This window comes from Bos indicus x Bos taurus, chromosome 2, assembly GCF_003369695.1.
Source record: "Bos indicus x Bos taurus breed Angus x Brahman F1 hybrid chromosome 2, Bos_hybrid_MaternalHap_v2.0, whole genome shotgun sequence".
In the NCBI taxonomy this organism is placed as follows: Eukaryota; Metazoa; Chordata; class Mammalia; order Artiodactyla; family Bovidae; genus Bos; species Bos indicus x Bos taurus.
Window position 1 is genome coordinate 17,275,523 of NC_040077.1, and position 16,089 is coordinate 17,291,611.

Sequence of the window (16,089 nt, forward strand, 5' to 3'; positions counted from 1 at the left end):
GTCGGAGACGACTGAAGCGACTTAGCAGCAATATCTACTTTAATATTTTTAAAATATTCTCTGCCTTCTGACTCAATCCATCCTTATATCTCCCATTACACCTGTTGCCCTTTTCTGTGCTGACCTACCAGGTACTCACCAGGAAACTCCACGCTTTCCAACAGCTAAACATTCCCTCACATTTCCACTTCTAACCATTCACTCCCTTCTCCTTTCCACTCCATTCCATGCTTATCTAAATCTGATCTTCAAAACTCATCTTCAAAACCTAGACAGAATGTCACTTCCTTAATGAAAAATTCCTTCCTAACCAAACATGCTGCTGCTGTTAAGTCACTTCAGCCGTGTCCGACTCTGTGCGACCCCATAGACGGCAGCCCACCAGGCTCCCCCGTCCCTGGGATTCTCCAGGCAAGAACACTGGAGTGGGTTGCCATTTCCTTCTCCAATTAACCAAACATAATTACTTTCAATTCTAGATTCTCATGCCTCTTGCCAGTTTCTGTCATAAATTAGAGATCTCTGAGTGAATTTCTTATATCTGCTGCTAAGCTATTACTTTTTTAAAGTCTGTGCTATGCTTGAAGTTAAGTTGCTCAGTCAGGTCCGACTCTTTGTGACTCCATGGACTGTAGCCCACCAGGCTCCTCTGTTCAGGGGGATTCTCCAGGCAAGAATACTGGAGTGGGTTGCCATGATCTCCTCCAGGGAATCTTCCCAACCCAGGGATCGAACCCAGGTCTCCTGCATTGCAGGCAGATTCTTTATCATCTGAGCCACCAGCAAAGCCCAAGAATACTAAAGTGGGTAGCCTCTCCCTTCTCCAGTGGATCTTCCCGACCCAGGAATCAAACCAGGGTCTCCTGCATTGCAGGCAGATTCTTTACCAGCTGAGCTACCAGGGAAGCCCTTTTTAAAGTCTGTACCTACTTTATTTATCAGAACTATGCTCTTCAGTAACTAGCACAGTGTCAGCAGTTAGCATATTATAAATACGCACTTAATGAGTAAATGACCTCTTTTGAAACGGAGATGTAGAAAGGAAATCTGTGTACTTTTTTCTTAAAGAAATAGGGACACAGAGGAAAAAGATATAGTTTTGTCCATCTTCTCAATGTACCTTGAATCAGATGATTGTTGAATACCATAAATATTTTTAAGGCAAACATGCTTTAAAACTAACCTATAATTGTAAAACAAAGAAACAGCTTTTTCACATCTCCAGGTGACTAATGTATGCCTCTTATAATGTTAATGCCACATGAAGTCCTCTCTGTGCAGGAAGATTAATACATTACATGGTGAATAGTTACAGAAAAGATCATGCTTATTGATGCTACCTACTAATCTGTGGGGCATTTTTGAATATTAATGAGCCCCCATTGCCACATTTTTAAGGTAGAAATAATCTTTAGCCTTACGTTTTTCACAAGTTTGTTGTAAGAGATTAAAAGATAATGTAAGTGATTGTACTTAGTAAATTATATATAAAGTTCTATGTAAGAATATAGGAGGGAAGTCAACATAAGGGAAATTAAAATAATATGGATAAAAGACAGAATGAGTGACGACTAAATGACTAAAACACGTCAGATTCTTTAGGAATTTATATAAATATTTTATGAATTGCTTGAAGCCAAGAAGGGTTTTGCTACACGCAATAACTTAAGCTCCCATCACAAGAAACTGAGTAATACCGTAGGAACAAATCTTAAAAGATTACTGAATTATTTCACTGCTTTGTATCATTCAGTCACTAAGTCATGTCTGACTCTATGCAGCCCCATGGACTGCAGCACACCAGGCTTCCCCGTCCTTCACTATCTCCTGGAGTTTGCTCCAGCTCATGTCCATTGAGTTGATGAAGCCAGCCAACCATCTCATCCTTTGTTGCCCCCTTCTCCTCCTGCCTTCAATCTTTCCCAGCATCAGTGTCTTTTCCAATGACTCTGCTCTTCACATCAGGTGACCAAAGTATTGGAGCTTCAGCATCAGTCCTTCTAGTGAATATTTAGTCCTGATTTCCTTTAGGATTGACTGGTTGATCTCCTTGCTGTCCAAGGGACTCTCAAGAATCTTCTCCAACACCACAGTTCAAAAGCATTGATTCTTTGGCACTCAGCCTTCTTTATGCCCCAACTCTCACATTGATACATGACTACTGGAAAAAGCATAGCTTTGACTCTATGGACCTTTGTTGGCAAAGTAATGCCTCTGCTTTTTCATATGCTGTCAAGGTTTGTCATAGCTTTTCTTCCAAAGAGCAAGCATCTTTTAATTTCATGGCTTCAGTAACCATCCACATTGATTTTGGAGTCCAGGAAAATAAAGTCTGTCACTGTTTCCCCATCCATTTGCCATGAAGTGATGGGACTGGATGCTATGATCTTAGTTTTTTGAATGTTGCGTTTTAAGCCAGCTTTTTCATTCTCTTTCACTTTCATCAAGAGCCTCTTTAGTTCCTCTTCGCTTTCTGCCATTATTATCTGCATATCTGCTTTGTGAGTTCTAGAAAATTGCAAATTCAATCTGAGGGATCCTTATAGACAAGAGAATACCAGACTTGAAGTAATCTTCAATCTAACTTACTTACTATTACCATTCAGGAAGACTGATTTACTTCCTTCACTCATACTATTTGAGGTCAGTTTAGTAAAAGCCTGAGATCTTTTCCATCATACTTCATGGTATCCTGAAGTTTTAATAAACTCTCTAAAAAGGACTAGAGATTGTGGAAACCAAGGATTAAAAGGGATCTGAGCATTCCTTTATTCCAAACACCACCCAGGTGTTGAAATGTATCTACAGTATCCCTGCTGTGTCTAGTCTTGACCTTGATGAATCCAACTCGGGAAAAGAGATGGAAATCAACTGCTGATCCCTAAATCAATTAAGCAGAAATACCATCTCCCCTCATTTTTGATGTGTGTGGAAGTGTTGGTTTGCCCCCAATACAGAAGAGACACCCAGAACCTTATCATTCCTTCATCCTTCCTTCCTTCCTTCTTGGTCATCCAAGTCCGTGGTACATGGTTAGGGCAATTACATAAATTTTCAGTTTTAATTCCCTTTCTCTCTTAATGAGAGTTTATCAGCATACCTACAGACATTTTCTAAGAGCAGGGCTCTACTAGGATTAAACTTGTGACGAATTTTGTATTTGCCTTAGAAGCTCCACCTTCTTTCTCAAAGGAGCCACTGAATAGAGTCTGTCTTGAATAACAAATGAACCCCAAAGTGTTAGACTCTGTTAAAGTCACTTTGACCCCTCTTATAGCCTGCACATGGGCCTTGAGGATTATAAACATTAAGTAGCTACATGATCAAAATTCCAAGACATCTATAAATGATTTGGCTAATCCTCATACTGTGCTTGTGGTTAATGTCATTATTTAAAACTTATGATTCAGACTGGCAGTAGTTAATAAGTATAATAAGTAGAATCTTTGAATCTTTTATTTGGGGTAAACTGCATTGCTATTCAAAGAGCAGCAAAAACTTAACCAATCATAACCAAAATTAACTATGTTTCTTCCCTCCCCTCTGCCCTATTCCCTAAGGTTAAAATTTTAACTTGGTATAAAAATTGAATTTTAACTTTATGTTCTCCATGTCATAATTAAAACATGAGTAGTCAAATGAAACTGCCATTGCATGTCTTATTTCATGTTACCATCATATCATTTAATCAGATTGGAAGGTAGCTGGTTTCCCTATATATTAAAAGGACAAAATTTATAACTCAGGGGTATCAGACAGAAAGTTACCTGCTGCAAGTGGGAGAACAAAGTCATGTTTCAGGAGTCATCATGACCTTGCAGTGATCTGATATGGGAACTGAAGCCATGGAGTTCTTTCTTCAATCAATCTCAACGAAAATCTGCACCACACACACACGAACTACATATAGAAAACAAACTTCTGCCTGCCAGAGGGAAAGGTGGGGGGTTGGGAAGAATAAATTAGGAGTTTGGGATTAACATATACACAAACTACCATAGATAAAAGAGATAAACAACAAGGATCTACTGTATGGCACAGGAAACTCTACTCAGTATTCTGTAATAACCTATATGGAAAAGAACCTGAAAAAGGATGGATATATGTATAACTGAATCACTTTGCTGTATGCTGCTGCTGCTGCTGCTAAGTCACTTCAGTCGTGTCCGACTCTGTGCGACCCCAGAGATGGCAGCCCACCAGGCTCCCCCGTCCCTGGGATTCTCCAGGCAAGAACACTGGAGTGGGTTGCCATTTCCTTCTCCAATGTATGAAAGTGAAAACTGAAAGTGAAGTCACTCCGTCATGTCCGACCCTCAGCGACCCCATGGACTGTGGCCCACCAGGCTCCTCCATCCATGGGATTTTCCAGGCAAGAGTACTGGAGCGGGGTGCCACTTGCTGTATACTTGAAACTAAAACAACATTGTAAATCAACTATACGCCAATATAAAATAAATTTTTTTCAAAAACTACATGCAGAAATCAGATTTTTATTTTTAATTCCTTTATGTCAATTTGTCTGTCCTTATGGTATATGAGGCCTTAACATTGTCTCTGTGTGTCTCTCTTAGAAGAAAAAGGGAAGTTAAAAGGCAGCATTTCCAATCAAGTATCAAGCTCTGAAGGTGGCTTATTTCTTCCCAAGCCTGGCACAGCAGCCCTGCCACCTGCAGCAGCCACTTCTCCCTCCAAGAGCACGAATGGAGCGCCTGGTACTGTTTCAGAATCAGAAGAAGAAAAAGCCAAAAAACTGCTTTATTGTTCACTATGCAAAGTGGCTGTGAACTCCCTGTCACAGCTAGAGGCACACAACACAGGTTAGTAGCTACTGTTTGAATTTAAATAATGTTCATAACAAGATCCAGCTTTTCCCATCAGAATACCTTATCCTTTGTTGTTCAGACATTAGGTTTGTTCGGTCTTCTCTACTTTTTTGATTCAAAGGAGTGATTTTAAGAAAGTATGGTATAACAACTTTAGAAACAGCAAGGCAGAAGCAGCTTGGAGATAAAATTTGTTCTCTTCTTTATTTTCTCAAAAGCATCTAGTACTTCCCCAAACTCATTATGATGAAATGACAGAAATGAAGACAAATCTCTCTCTATGCACAAGGTTCACTGCAACACACTCCTAAGAGAAAAAAAATGGAAGCAACCTAAAAGTCCCTCAGCAGGGAAATGTTGAATGAATTATAGTAACCCAGGATGATAGAATATATCACTCAGCCATTACAGTAAAATTACAAGAAAATATGATTTGATGTGTGAAATTTTCAGGATATTTAATTTGCATGATCCCAATTTTGAAAACATATTTTTTTAGTGTACTAAGAAAAGAAACTGAAAAGAAATACACTAAAATTATAACAGTGGTTATCTCTGGGTGGTGAAAATAGAGGTAATGTTTATTTTCTTATGCTTCTCTATATTTTCATATTCTCTTTATTATATACTCATGGTTTCCTTTTTTTTTTCAATGAAAATATGTTAAATCTATGTGCATGCCAAGTCGCTTCAGCTGTGTCCAACTCCTTGCGACCGTGGGGACCTAGCCCATGAGGCTTCTCTGTCCATGGGATTCTCCAGGCAAGAATCCTCGAATGGGTTGCCATGCCCTCCTCCAGGGGATCTTCCCAACCCAGGGATGGAACCTGAGTCTCCTGCAGCTCCTGCATTGGCAGGCAGTTTCTTTACCACTAGCGCTACCTGGGAAGCACCAGATTAGCATTAAAAAAGTCATTTCAAAAAGTTTTGGGAAATGCAACCTAAAGATAAACTTTTCAAGAGCTTCATATAGTTCTTAAATAGCTATTTACTATATGTTTCTTTCTGTCTTAGGATCAAAACACAAGACTATGGTTGAAGCTCGTAATGGGGCTGGTCCAATTAAGTCCTATCCAAGACCTGGATCAAGATTAAAGATGCAGAATGGCAGTAAGGGGTCAGGACTACAGAACAAGACATTTCATTGTGAAATCTGTGATGTTCACGTTAATTCAGAAATTCAACTCAAACAGGTAACGTACCCTGAATTAGTAGTCACTGTTGCTTGGGTATCCTTTTGACTGTATCCCTGGTCTATATTAATGGTTCTCACTGTGCTCACAGTTAAATTTCCTGACCTTATAGGATGCCTATGATATACAACATGGAAGTGCTATGTGGAAGAAAAAGTTAGTACTAAATATCTGTGCCTACTAATACTACAGGCTTCCCTGTGGCTCAGATGGTAAAGAATCTGTCTGCAATGAGGGGGACCTGAGTTTGATCTCTCTGTTGGGAAGATCCCCTGGAGGAGGGCATGGCAACCCATTCCAGCATTCTTGCCAGGAGAATCCTGTGGACAGAGGAGCCTGGTGGGTTACAGTCCATGGGGTCACAAAGAGTCGGACATGACTGAGCAACTAATGCTTTACTTTTCACTTACTATTACCACATGTCAGATTCCAGGCTTGGTGTTAGAGACCAAGGAGCACCGCGGTCACTTGGAGCTTACAGCTGAACAGGGACTTCTAAGATAGGAGAGGTTCAGTCTGTCTTCCAAGGACCCAAAGTCTGCTTAGGGAGACAGATTCATCAGTCACTGTGGTGCATGCATGCCTGTTCAGTCCCATCCGACTCTTTGCTACCCTTTGGACTGTATCCCGCCAGGCTCCTCTGTCCATGGGATTCTCCAGGCAAGAACACTGGAGTGGGTTGCCATGTCCTCCTCCAGGGGATCTTCCCAACCCAGGGATCAAACCTGTGTCTCTTACATCACCTACATTGGCAGGCATATTCTTTACCACTAATGCCATCTGGGAAACCCCTAGTCACAGTGTTAATACCAGGCAAAGTTCAAGGAGTGCCACAGAGAAAGGGAAGGGAGAGAGGTGTTGCAATATAATGCGGAGCAAATCTTAATTCAGAGAGTGTGGTGATCTTACCCACACCACCACAGAACCAGGGACCTGGAACTGGGAGTGGAGGAACCAGCTCTTCACCTGATCTCAGTATGTCCTATTTCCAGGAACCAGACATATTTTTCTGTCTAAGAAATACATTTTACATAGCATAAGACTCACACATCCATTCAGCTAACGCATCAAACTTTTTTCAGCACATTTCTAGCCGAAGGCATAAGGATCGAGTTGCTGGGAAGCCATTAAAGCCGAAATACAGCCCTTATAACAAACTCCAGCGGAGCCCAAGCATTTTAGCAGTAAGTTCACCTTGCCTGCTCACCTGTCTTGTGGGGCAGCCTTGCTGGCTGGGGCAGAGACTGTGGGTAAGGAGGGTCTAGGGACTAATTGGTTCTGAAAGCATTTTGACTTTAAATAGCCCTCATAGAGAGGAAATTTAGAAGGAACTCAGTCCCTTCTATAGGACACCTTGAAGATAGATTGTTTAGAAGAAAGAAACTGAACCTCTGTAAGGGCCAGTACCTTACTGTTCACAGGACCTTTTCTGAAGATTCCCTTCGTTAGCATATAAAGAAAAGTCAAGTCTTGGGAAGAAGGGCAGTGATGCCGGAGGAATCTTGGAGCATTTTAGGGAAAAGGGACTGCTTTCCAAAAACGAAGTGCATCTATTTAATATCCTCCTCCTTTCTGGGGTGTTTTTCTCTTTTTCCAGAAAGCACATGGGTTGTGTATATTCCTCTCTCTTTCCCTGTCTAGCAGGCATGTTGAGAGTCAGCCTGTCTTACCTGCTCTCAATGTGTGCTATTTTTAGTTTCTTTGCAAAAATATCAATGGGTTCCACCAATAGATGTCATATAAATACCCAGATGGAAGGATTTCCTAATCTCCCTGGGACTTAGCCCAATGTGGTGGTCTGTCTGAGGCTGAAAGCTGGGATTGGCCAGCTGGAGGTGATACTGACATTACCCCCAGCTTTTCCGAAGCCCCATGGATGCTGCAAGCAGGTGTTACGAGCATTAAGCAAATCCAGCTTGCAGAGCTCCTCCTGATTGCAAAAGAGAGGGATTAAGGATTGATTTCTTACTTCACAGGAAGAGTCCACCTGGGATTCCTTTTAAATAGAGATAGTTTCTAGCCCACTTACAATCATTACCAATGACAACTCTGAGTTAGCTGCAGATTTTCAGGGAATAGTTTTTAAGTAGCCAGAGAGGCATAAACTGACTATATCTTCTTGACTCCTCATGGGTCCCCAGTGTCCCGAACTCCAGTTACCTCAACCCAGTGCAGCTTTTTTAATGTGAGGTGAAGGGTAAGGCACATTCTCTTAAAAGCCTCATTGTGGCTTAAGATAAGCCAGAATTTTGAATAGAGCTCCTCCACACTCTACACAGGAAACCTTCTGGGTATATTTGGTTTTTCCTTGTGAGCAGCAGCATAAAATAGCTTCAGTATCTATTCATAGAGGCTTTCCCCCGAACCTAGTGCCCAGGGGCAAGGACCACCAGACAAGAGTTGAAATGGAAACAAATTATAGTTAAGGTATGCCAAGAGACTTTGAAACCAGCTTTGTGAAAATAATCTAGACAGGTCAAGATTTTTAAATTTTGACTTCTTTATGTTGGTTTTTACTTACGAAAATATATCAGCACTGCCATCATTCAAAACTCTCTCCCCACCCCACTCCTGGTTTTCTCCCTCTCCTAGGCAAAACTTGCATTCCAGAAGGATATGATGAAGCCCCTGGCCCCGGCCTTCCTGTCCTCGCCCCTGGCGGCGGCGGCGGCTGTGTCCTCTGCGCTGTCTCTGCCGCCCCGGCCGTCGGCCTCGCTCTTCCAGGCTGCAGCCATCCCTCCCGCTCTGCTGAGGCCGGGCCACGGCCCCATCCGCGCGACCCCCGCCTCCATCCTCTTTGCCCCGTACTGATGTTCCGCAAGCCCCCAGACGGTTGAGGCAGTAGGGAAGTAGAGCAGGAAAGCCAAAAAAGGATTCAGCAATTCGAGCATTTTGAGTTGCAGTGCCGCACCCAGCTGCAGAATGCAGCATCTGACTCCAAAGAGAAAGTCACTGAGATTCAAAAGTGTTTTTTGGGGGGGCGCTCCTGTAATTTTGGAATCTGAGCAGCACAAGCTTTGTCTCTCTCTTTCCTCCCCCTGCCCTAACCCATTCAATTTGTGTATTTGAAATACTGAGTTTCTTGCAAATGTGTTTGTCAGAAAAAAATATATATGTGCGTATATATCATTCTCTGACAATTTCTCCATGGGTGTGATCTGGCTTAGAAACAATATGGAATATTTTCCTGACAGACTTGAAAACTAGGGTCTTCCTCACACGTCTGTAAATAATCCTGGAATCCAACTGGGCACATTCTAGTGTGGAACAAAACCAGATGAACACAAGTGCTTGCTTGTGGACACCATCTTACCACCGGATCACCGCGTTTTCCTTCTGGTGTACTCTTGTTGACAGGGATCGTGTACTGTTTTAGACCCAAGTGCTGTTGTATCCTGTGTAGTACTAGATCTGTATTTCTTGTCTGAATTAACACTTTTAGTTGCTGTGTAAATGTTAGGAGGCAAAGTAGCTTTGAATTTTCTCTTTGAGAGAACAAAAGATAATGTATTTTCTTTGTTTTACATTTTATTTGGTGATATTTAAACAAAATAGAAAGCCATATAACATAGCTCTGATTACTACCTGTCCGCTATTTTTGTTTAACTTATTTTGGAGCTTCCTCACCAGTTTTGAGTTGCGAAGCAAATGTATACAAACAGAAAAAGAGCTTCCTAAATTGCACATTTTTGCACCTCTCGTGCACTCTGCAAGAAGACAATAAATCTATGTATTTCTATGTCATTATCTTCATTTTTAACCTGTTTTCATTTGTAATGATGCTACATAATTTTGTGGCTCCCTAATGCAATAATGTACAGAAGATAAAAAAAAATTTATAATTGAACAATCTGTCTTTCTGTTCACTGAATCTGTTGCAGGTTATGCTCCCATGCCCCCGTTTCTAAGCTGATATCAACAAGACTGGAATGTTTGTGATATCAGGGGCAAGAGGTATAAGACAGCAAAATAAAATGAACTCTTTTAGAGCATCTATATCTGCAATCTGTAAATGGTAAAATGTCTGTGTATTTTTTTAAATGTACCTTTTCAATAAAAGTACAAAAAATAAAATCTGTTTATTTTCAAAGTTATTTTCTCCTGAGACACCTCCAATTTGAACTCATCTGATGAAGGATTTTCAGTAGGTGTAAAGATTGCTTCTAACGTATTTAGCATTTTCACTTCTTATTTTCAGCATATTTATTTGTCATGTTTATTCATTACTGTTCACAGCATCTGCACGAAGTGAGACTTTACTGCTGTTTTCCCTCTGAATCTCTAAGAAGTTGGACCAGAGTTGTAAGTGTGACCCAAAATCACAGTAGCAGCCTGCCAAAAATGTTGACATAGTTTTTAAACATTCCCTGAGTCTTCTAAATCCCAAACTCATCTTTTATTCAAGTCCAACACAATAATGATCTCCTTTTAGAGGAACTGATTCCACTCTCCCCTTTGACCTTCTCTAATCAGCCAACCCCTCTTTTCTTCCACTTCATTCCGTTTTTAAGTGTAAAGAGCAATACATCCTGGTTTTTTCTGGTTATCTGCTTAATGAGCTGCTCTAATACATAGTAGCTTAAGATAAAACCATTTTATCGTATCACAGTCTCGGGGGCCAGTAATTCTATCAAGGCTCGGCTGGGCTGTTCTGTTCCTGAGTCCTCAATAAAAGATCCCTGGGTAGTATTTGGCTGGTAGATGGGCTGGTATGGAGGCCAAAACAGCTTTGCTTGTATGTCTGCCTAGATGGAGGGACTGGGAAGCTAGACTCTACTGGAACAGTTCAAGGGCCTTTGGGTGGTCTTCCCAGCTAAGTGGTCTCAGGTAGTTATCTAATAATTCAGGGCTCCCAGAGAGAGCATTTGAAGAAGTTCTAGGTGGAAGTCAAAAGGCTTCTTATAAAATTGTCTCAAAACTCCCAGCATGTCACTTATGCTGCATTCTATTGATCAAGCAAGTCCCTGAGATCAATCTAGATTCAAAGAGAAGGAGATTATTCACTTTGAGAAAAGAATTTTTGGCCATCTTTAATCTACTAATCTGTTATAGAATTTTGAGGGAAGTGGTAGTAGCATGGTGATCCAGCCAGTCCCTCCTAAAGGAAATCAGTCCTGGGTGTTCATTGGAAGGACTGATGTTGAAGCTCAAACTCCAATACTTTGGCCACCTGACGCGAAGAGCTGACTCATTTGAAAAGACCCTGATGTTGGGAAAGATTGAAGGCAGGAGGAGAAGCGGACGACAGAGGATGCGATGGTTAGACGGCGTCACCGACTCAATGGACATGAGTTTGGGTAAACTCAGGGAGTTGGTGATGGACAGGGAGGCCTGGCGTGCTGCAGTCCATGGGGTCACAAAGAGTCGGACACGACTGCGCGACTGAACTGAACTGAACTGGTAGTAGCTTTATAGCTATTGTGCTCAGTCGTGTCCGACTCTCTGCGGCCCCATGGACTGGTGCCCGCCAGGCTCCTCTGTCCACGAAATGTTCCAGGCAAGAGTACTGGAATGGGTTGCCACTTCCTACCAAGGGATCTTCCCAACCCAGGGATTGAAACCGCATCTCTTGTGCCTTCTGTATTGGTGGATTCTTTACCACTAATGCCACGTTGTGGCTATTATAGATTCTGTTTTCCTCCATCTTAAGTCCAGATTATATCAGTTTTTTAAGTTGAGAAAAACAGGGGTTGAAGTAGGAGCTAAATTCTCATTTCTAAGATATTAAGGCCAGTGGATGACTGTGCAGCTCTGAAATGTGGCAACAGACTTCCTCTATCAAAGAGTTACTCCACTGTTTGAAAATTGACTTATAATCAGGTCAGTGTTGATGTCTATTAAGATTCCAGTTTTACATTCACAATTTGAAAGTGAAAATGAAAGTCGCTCAGTTGTGTCGGACTCTTTACTATGACATGGACTATACAGTCCCTGGAATTCTCCAGTCCAGAATACTGGAGTGGGTAGCCTTTCCCTTCTCCAGGCGATCTATCCAACCCAGGGATCAAACCCAGGTCTCCGGCATTGCAGGCAGATTCTTTACCCGCTGAGCCACAAGGGAAGCCTATTTTCAATATGACTCTTTCGAATTCTCACCACTGGTTGGACCTTCAGACATATTTTGAAGAAACTGGGTTTTAGTTCAACTCTAGAGAAGCTTTTTTTTTTAATAGACACCATTGACAATTACATTTCATTTCTCTTGTATCATTCTAAATCTCACTAAATTTTACCAGTCCTCAAAAAATTTTAAGTATCTACATACAAATAGACCTAGGAATTTACTGATTATTATAGAGTCTAAGTTTTAAAACATCACCTCAGGAAGGAAGTATGAAAGCATAATAATTAATTTAAATGCAAAAGAAGCCAAGGATAGCTTCAAGCAATGATTTATAAAACACTATCAAGCAGATATATCTTATCATCCACCCTGATTCTGAGGTGGCAGAATGGATCAATCCTGAGGGGTATATTAATTTGAACTAGTACCCCTTCCTATGCCATTTCTAGTGGGAAAAGACTACTATTCTACCCCCTACTTATTCAGAAAGTTAAAAAATGTGCTGCTTACTCTGACATGGTCCACCTTTGGTCTCTATAGAATCTAAAAACTGGTCTCACATAGGATTGCCAGATAAAATATAAAAATACCTCATTAAATTTTCAGATACGTAATGAATAATTTTTAGCATAAATTTTTATAATTTGTATTATGACATTACACATAGACTAGTATGTTCCATAAATAAGTATCTGGAACATATGTATACCAAACAATATTTGTTGTCTATCTGAAATTCATATTTAAGTGGACAGCTTGTATTTTTATTTGCTAAATCTGGCAACACTTGTCTCAGGAGTATTCCTCTTCTTCTCAAGTACCATAATCGTTCAGGAGAGAAGTGACCTCCTGGGTGTTAAAAGCTAAATGGTGAGATTCTTAAAGGCACACTGTGAAACGCAGTCACAAATAGACAGAGGAAGGAACTTGCGGTAAGTAAATGTCAATGATATATTGACATTGATAGGACCAGGACAGGGAAATATGTAGCTGCAGATGCCTCTAACTTAAAGCTGTTTTGATACCTGTTTAACAAAATTAAAGTATTATGACAGCAAAAAAAAAAATCCTTTTATATTATGCACAAAACATATCACCCTTGAGTTGTTCCTTCTCTGCCCTAAAAGAATTCTTATTTTCTGGAGCAGAAATGGTTGTGGTTGTGTAAATTTTTCTCTCAGAAAGTGCTTTAAGGCAAATTACACTACAGTTAATGTAGCTGAGACAGAGAACCAAGGGATTCCCATTGGGGCAGGGGGGGAAGGAGAAAGAACTGATAGAACATCAGGTAAAAATCCTGTTGTGCTGTCTCCTTTTGGGAGTCTAAATAGATTAACTGAGGAGAATGAGTTTGGGGGGGTGTTTTGAGGAATGGGTGCCCACTGCCTGAGCTGCCATCAGAGAGAGGGATCATGGCAAGAGGGGGACGATGAGCAGGAACTCCTTGATAGATAGGTCAGCAGCAAGACATACACATTTGGGACTTCCTGGTGGTCCGGTAGTTGAGACTTTCTGAGCTTCCAAAGCAGGGACATGGATTCGATCCCTGGTTGGGGAACTAGGATCTTGCATGGCGCATGGCATGGCCCCCAAAACAAACAACCAAAAAAACTCACATAAAAATATACCCCCTTGATAAGCACATGCATCTTCAGGTAACAGGCAGAAGAATTTCATTTCACCTCTCTAGGTCTGCTGTGTGGATTCTGGTCTCTGCTGATAGTTTTATTTCTACCAGATATTTTTTTCTTTAATCTGTCGGCCCTCAATTAATATTACAGGTGACATGACCTCTATGAGAAAATGCCAGTTTCTGGTACTGTGGTGGGTTGAGGAGAAAATGAGTATTGCAAGAGAAGAGTCCACAGGGGATGCTCATCTTTGCCTCCTTCCTTCCTCCAGGTAATTAGCTCCCCAGGAGAATTCATCAGGGATATGAGGCAGGTTTTCAGCAACTATGAAAAGGGACTGTCGGGAACTGCCCTGATTTCTTTGGCTAAAATTTCTAAAGCCAGAATGAAAATATAATGTGTTCTTCTACTCCTCACTAAATGCTCAGACTATATTAAACCTCAGGTTGTCAGATCAATCCCTCTGTGGATGCAATGAAAATATCTTTGTGTCACATTATTCATTTTAAAGAAGTCACTTATCTACAGATTATTGGACAAGCTTGTCATTAAACACCTGTTTTTCATTTTTATTATAGTAGAAAAGTAAAGTTAGACTAGAGGAGAATTAAAAAGAATAGTACATATTCTGTACTCGAAAGACCTGAACTGAAGCTCTGGTCATTTCATACACTCTTTAGTTCTATGACCTTATGTCAGAAAATGATCTTATGTAAGTTCCCAACACCTCAGTATTCCACATATATAAAACAGACACAATGATACCCAACTCACAGGGTAATTCTGAGAAGCAAATAAAATTAAACATGTAAAAATGTTTCTGTAAATTACGGTTTGCTAAACAAGCTTTCACAGTAAGTAGATAAATGAAATTAATTTTTCATTTTAAATTTCTAAATTTTAAGATTTTCTCAAATTAGCCAATTTTTGAGTTTTTAGTGTTAACCTAGACTCAGAGGAAAATACATCTGTAATGGAGAATAGCAAATCCATTCATTGTAAGTTGATGCTTTTATTCACAAGAATATAATGCAAATAGAAATAGTACTAAAATAATAGAGCCAAAATAAATGCAAAGTGTTTATATATCACAGAGTTGTTTGAAGTTTATAAATCTTATATTCCGTATAACAAAAACAGAATTTCAGGTTGTAGAAAATCAAAATCTTCTTTGTGTTATTAAAAAATTACTACTGTTACAAAAATAAGTTCCTTTCTGATATAGAAAATTAAAAGACACTATAAGGAGGATTTAAACATGCAAGACAAATTAAGAAAATATTTATTATAAATGTGACATATAATTTCATATCTTTATTATACAGAGAGGTCATAAAATGAAGTGAGGAAACTCTTTCAGAGAAGAAAGATGAGAAGCCCAATAGCAAAACAGGCAACAAGGCAACCCAGAAAAGGCAAAATATATACCAACGCTTATTAAGTATGAAGAGATGTTTATCATCATTAAAAAATACAAATTACATCAAAATTTTTTGATCTAGCATATTGACAAATTATAAATTCTCTAAACCTTATGTCAGTGAGAGTGGGGAAACAGATACATTCACGCACTGTTTGTATTAATAAATATTGCTTTGACTTTTCTGGAATTATATGTATCATTATGTCAATTACCCATAATCTTGGGCCCAGGAATTCCATATCCAAGGCTTTATTGTAGGACATTAACCCTGTAAATTTAAGAAGATTTGTGTCTACAGTGTTTCTTAATTGTTTGTTTATCAAGAGAAACTATTCCTTAGCCCAGATATTCATAGTTTCATAGTTCAGGAACATGGGTAAGTTACAAACTTCAGTGAAACTCAACTCAAGGAAATTCTTTACATTCCAAAAACACTTTGCACTCTGAAAGATACCAGCCTTCTTCATCTCCTCAAAATATCTGCCTCAGTAATTTCACTCAGATGAAAAATAATGGGATAATGATAGTTTAAGTCTGGTTCAACACAAATTTACAACCTTATTTATCAAGGCTGAAAATAGAAGACTATTAAAAATAGCTGAAGAGATAGCATGTGTCATAGTGCTTAATGTTACTGTAACTGCTGGTTAAGGCTTACATCTAAATCTGATGCAGAGTTCTTTTTTTTTTTTTTGTATAGGCATTTCCATTTACTCTGTGCCTTTTTTGTAACTTAGCCTTTCTGAGACTCGGTTTGCTAATCTGATGCAGAGTTCTTAATAGCATTGAAATTATTTTTTCAGCTACCTGATATATAGAGAGTGGTGCTATGAGTCTGGAAGTACGTTTCAAAATAGCGGAAAAAAGTTCATTTATAGAGACGAGTAAATAAATTACGGAACTTACAGAGTGGGAAACCACATAATGACATAATCCTATAATTATGAAAAGA

At 39.8% G+C, this 16,089-nt stretch overlaps 1 protein-coding gene across 8 annotated transcripts in view; it reads left to right on the forward strand.

Moving 5' to 3' along the window:
- ZNF385B (zinc finger protein 385B) overlaps window positions 1-10,093 on the forward strand; it is a 368,588-nt gene extending 358,495 nt beyond the window's left edge. For all 8 annotated transcript variants that reach the window (XM_027556267.1, XM_027556278.1, XM_027556288.1 and 5 more), the window contains 4 exons: window positions 4,575-4,820; window positions 5,841-6,019; window positions 7,102-7,203; window positions 8,612-10,093. In XM_027556267.1, coding sequence (XP_027412068.1) covers window positions 4,575-4,820; window positions 5,841-6,019; window positions 7,102-7,203; window positions 8,612-8,830 — 746 coding nt within the window. In that variant the 3' untranslated portion in view covers window positions 8,831-10,093. The remainder of the gene's footprint in view (window positions 1-4,574; window positions 4,821-5,840; window positions 6,020-7,101; window positions 7,204-8,611) is intronic.
- Window positions 10,094-16,089: the final 5,996 nt, after the last annotated feature.